A 3,110-nucleotide genomic window follows, 5' to 3' on the forward strand; every position below is an offset into this window, starting at 1 on the left:
TTAATGTGGTCGGTTCTGAGAGCGGCGCGGTGGTCTCTCCTCGCCCTGCTTGGCTCCTGAGCCTCTCCTCCACCCCAGCGGCGCCGGATGGGAAGGTAAGGGAGGGAAAGACGTCTGGAAGGCGGCGCGCCCCGGGCGGGCGGTCGGGTCCGGTGGCATTTCCGGTGGTAGGGGATGAGGGGCCGCGCCAGAAGGTGGGGGGCGGCGTGCAGAGTGCGGGTCGGGTGGGAAAGGCGGCTCTCCTTCGCCTTCCCGCCCGCCCCTCCATCCTCGGCCGGGCGCCCCGCCACCCTTGCCCCGCGCCCGGTGGCGGCGTCTCCGGTGTCCCTCTTCCGCCCGACCTCCCCGCCACGTTCCCTCGAGGTTGGGTCCAAGGGTTGGGGTTGGGGGGAGGTGCTCAGCGCCCCCCCACCCCACCGCACGCGCCTTCGCCCGTGGCGCCGGCCATGGCTGCCTTCCCCCCAGCCACAGACCACACGGGGCAAATCCTCCGGTCGCGTCTCGCGGGCTGTGCGGCGTGACGGATGGCGGCTTCCCGTCGCTGGGCCGCTTGCCTGCCCGACGCGTCCCGCTGCTGGCCCTGGACCTGTTTGCCTCAGCCGGTCGTCGTCCGCTGCTCTGGGCCTGCCGCGAGGTCGCCAGACGCCTCCTCACGCCCTCCGAGCCTCCGGGCTTGCTCCCAGCCACCCCTCCCCACGCCTCTGTCTTGTCTCTCGCCCTCTCACCTCTGTCGTGTCCCTGCCCGCTTGGCGCCACGCTTCCCGTCCTCTCTGCCCTTGGTGGTGGAGGGAGGAGGGTGCCTGGGCCGTGGGCGCGGGTAGGGGGCCCCGGTGGTTGAGGGCGGAGGACGGGGTCCGGGGGGGGGCGGCCGTACCGGTGTAGGAGGTGGTGGGGGAGGGCTCTGCCCGTTTCGGGGGGATGTGGGGGTGGTCTTTTGGCGTCGGCGGGGACCTCCGGGCGGTGGTCGACCGGCGCACTGGGGGCCCCCATGCGTCAAGGGCCCGGCAGGGTCGAGGCCCGCGGGCGGGGACGCGGCAGTGGTGGTCGAAATCCGGGCAGTGGCCCACAGGGCGTGCCTTGTGCCTCGCCTTCCTCCCCCTTTCCAGGTACCTACTGAGGCGCTTCCCTGGTGGCTCAGATGGGAAAGCATCTGCCTGCAGTGCGGGAGACCCAGGTTTGATCCCTGGCTTGGAAAGATCCCCTGGAGAAGGAAATGGCAACCCACTTCAGTACCCTTGCCTGGAAAATTCCATGGACGAAGGAGCCTGGTAGGCTACAGTTCATGGGTCTCAAAGAGTCGGACACGACTGAGCAACTTCACTTCACAGCTGAGAGAAAGCTTGAGTTGTCTCCTTGGGGTGGATTTGCTCCTGGATGGATTTCACCTGGCGGCAGTAGGGAGGCCCGTGGGCCTCTCCTGGAAGTGGGCGTATCGGCGGAGCACATTTGGCCCATGTCAGGGATGGAGCGTGCCTCCTCTGAGCTCCTAGGCAGTGGGTCCCAGGTCTCAGGGACCATTTCAACTGGGACTGCCCATTTCATTGGCTCCTGGATCCCCATCGATCAGCATCCAGTGAGCAGAGTGCAGGGGTACGGACCACAGGTAAGGGAACTGGGACTCGGTGGCGTAGGGTGGAGCAGGGAACCAAGTATTCTGCCCTCTCTGTTGGCATAGTCTCGGAGCCCCCTAACCTGGAGGTCGCAGAAAGGCCTTGCCATTGGAGTCAAGGCCTTTACCACTTTACCCCTTCGCATAAAGCTCAGACCCTCGTGATTTTTCCAAGCAGCCTAGTGCCTGCAGCGAGGTCCCAAGGAAGTCCAAGGGATTTATCCTGCCTGGTGATTTCTTTCACCTGCTGGGCACTCCACAACCCTTACTCTGGCTGGCTGGCCGGCCCAGCCCTGCTACCGGCAGTTTGCAGTCCAGTGGGCCCTTAATCACCTGCTGGAATGGGAAAGGGAAGGGTCCACGAAATGCACCCTAGAAACTTAGTAGGGTGCATGGATTTAAAAACCTGGTGGCCACCCAGCCAGAAAAGGAAAGAGGAGGGCACCTTGCTGCCCTTTCGTGGTGGAATCTGTGGCTGTCCTGCTGAAAGGGGGCCTTTCCTTAGGGACCCTGTGCAATAAGTGTGGTGTTTTGGAACTGAATAATTAGAATGTGTAAAATTTTTTAATTACGTGATGCTTTAATTAAAAAAAAAAGCTCCAAGTTTTTTGCAACCTGAGGTCTAAAAATTGAAGGTCTATTTTCCTTCCACTGTGGCATTCTATGAAGAAATTTGCTTTTTTTTTTTTTTTTTTTTAAAGAAAAGAGTCAGAAAAGTGAGGGAAACAGAAAAGCCAGAGGTGCCCCTGTAGTTTGGTGAAGGTCTTAGGAGGTCACTTGTAAATGCTGCTGGCCGTCGGGAGGCAGTCTCTTGTGACCGATGGGCACAGAGCTCTGCGGGCCTGTCCTTTGCATGGATGTTCTTGTTTGTGAAAATCCAGCTCAGAGCCATCTCCTGATGTGTAAGAATTTCCCAGACTAGACCCCTAGGCAAATCCCTTAGGGCCAGGGACTCCTGTCTTCATTGTATTTGTCTGTTTGACTGAAAAGCAGCAATGGCATATTTTTCTTTAAATCTGGTCTATCATCCAGGCCTTGGAGTAATATTTCCCATCTCTCAATAGACTTGAGTTCCAGGGATGAATTATAGTTAGTTGTCCATGATTTTGCAGATGAGGAAACTGAGAGCCAGAGAGGGTGGAGGACTGTCCAAGGGAGAATGGGATATCCTTCCAGGAACCCTGGCTCTTGGGTTTTTAATGAGCTTTCTGCCCAGCATGGTCATTAATTGGCAAGTGTTGACATTGAGAATAAGCTATTGGTGGAAGTGTAAAAGGCTTTTTTAAAGAATGTGCCTACTGGCTGTGCATCTTATGGAGTATTTTCATTGTACTCCCCAACCCTTGGAAAATGGTGGGCACAGGGCAGATGCTTCATCATTTTTATTGAATAAGTTCAATGTCACACAATTATATCCATAGTGTCAGCAACACTGTGAGGTATATTAGAACAGTGATCACCACAGTTGGTACTTCATGGATCAGTAAAGAAAGAAAACTTT

The 3,110-nt window shown here is 57.5% G+C and overlaps 1 protein-coding gene across 1 annotated transcript; it reads right to left on the reverse strand.

The window, feature by feature from the left end:
• On the reverse strand, positions 1-990 carry LOC122435803 (basic salivary proline-rich protein 3-like). The gene has a single exon (XM_043459875.1). It carries the CDS (start codon positions 988-990, stop codon positions 1-3), a length of 990 nt encoding a protein of 329 aa, XP_043315810.1.
• Between the last annotated feature and the right edge of the window lie 2,120 nt (positions 991-3,110).

The sequence above is a fragment of the Cervus canadensis genome, chromosome X (assembly GCF_019320065.1).
Source record: "Cervus canadensis isolate Bull #8, Minnesota chromosome X, ASM1932006v1, whole genome shotgun sequence".
NCBI classification, from domain to species: Eukaryota; Metazoa; Chordata; class Mammalia; order Artiodactyla; family Cervidae; genus Cervus; species Cervus canadensis.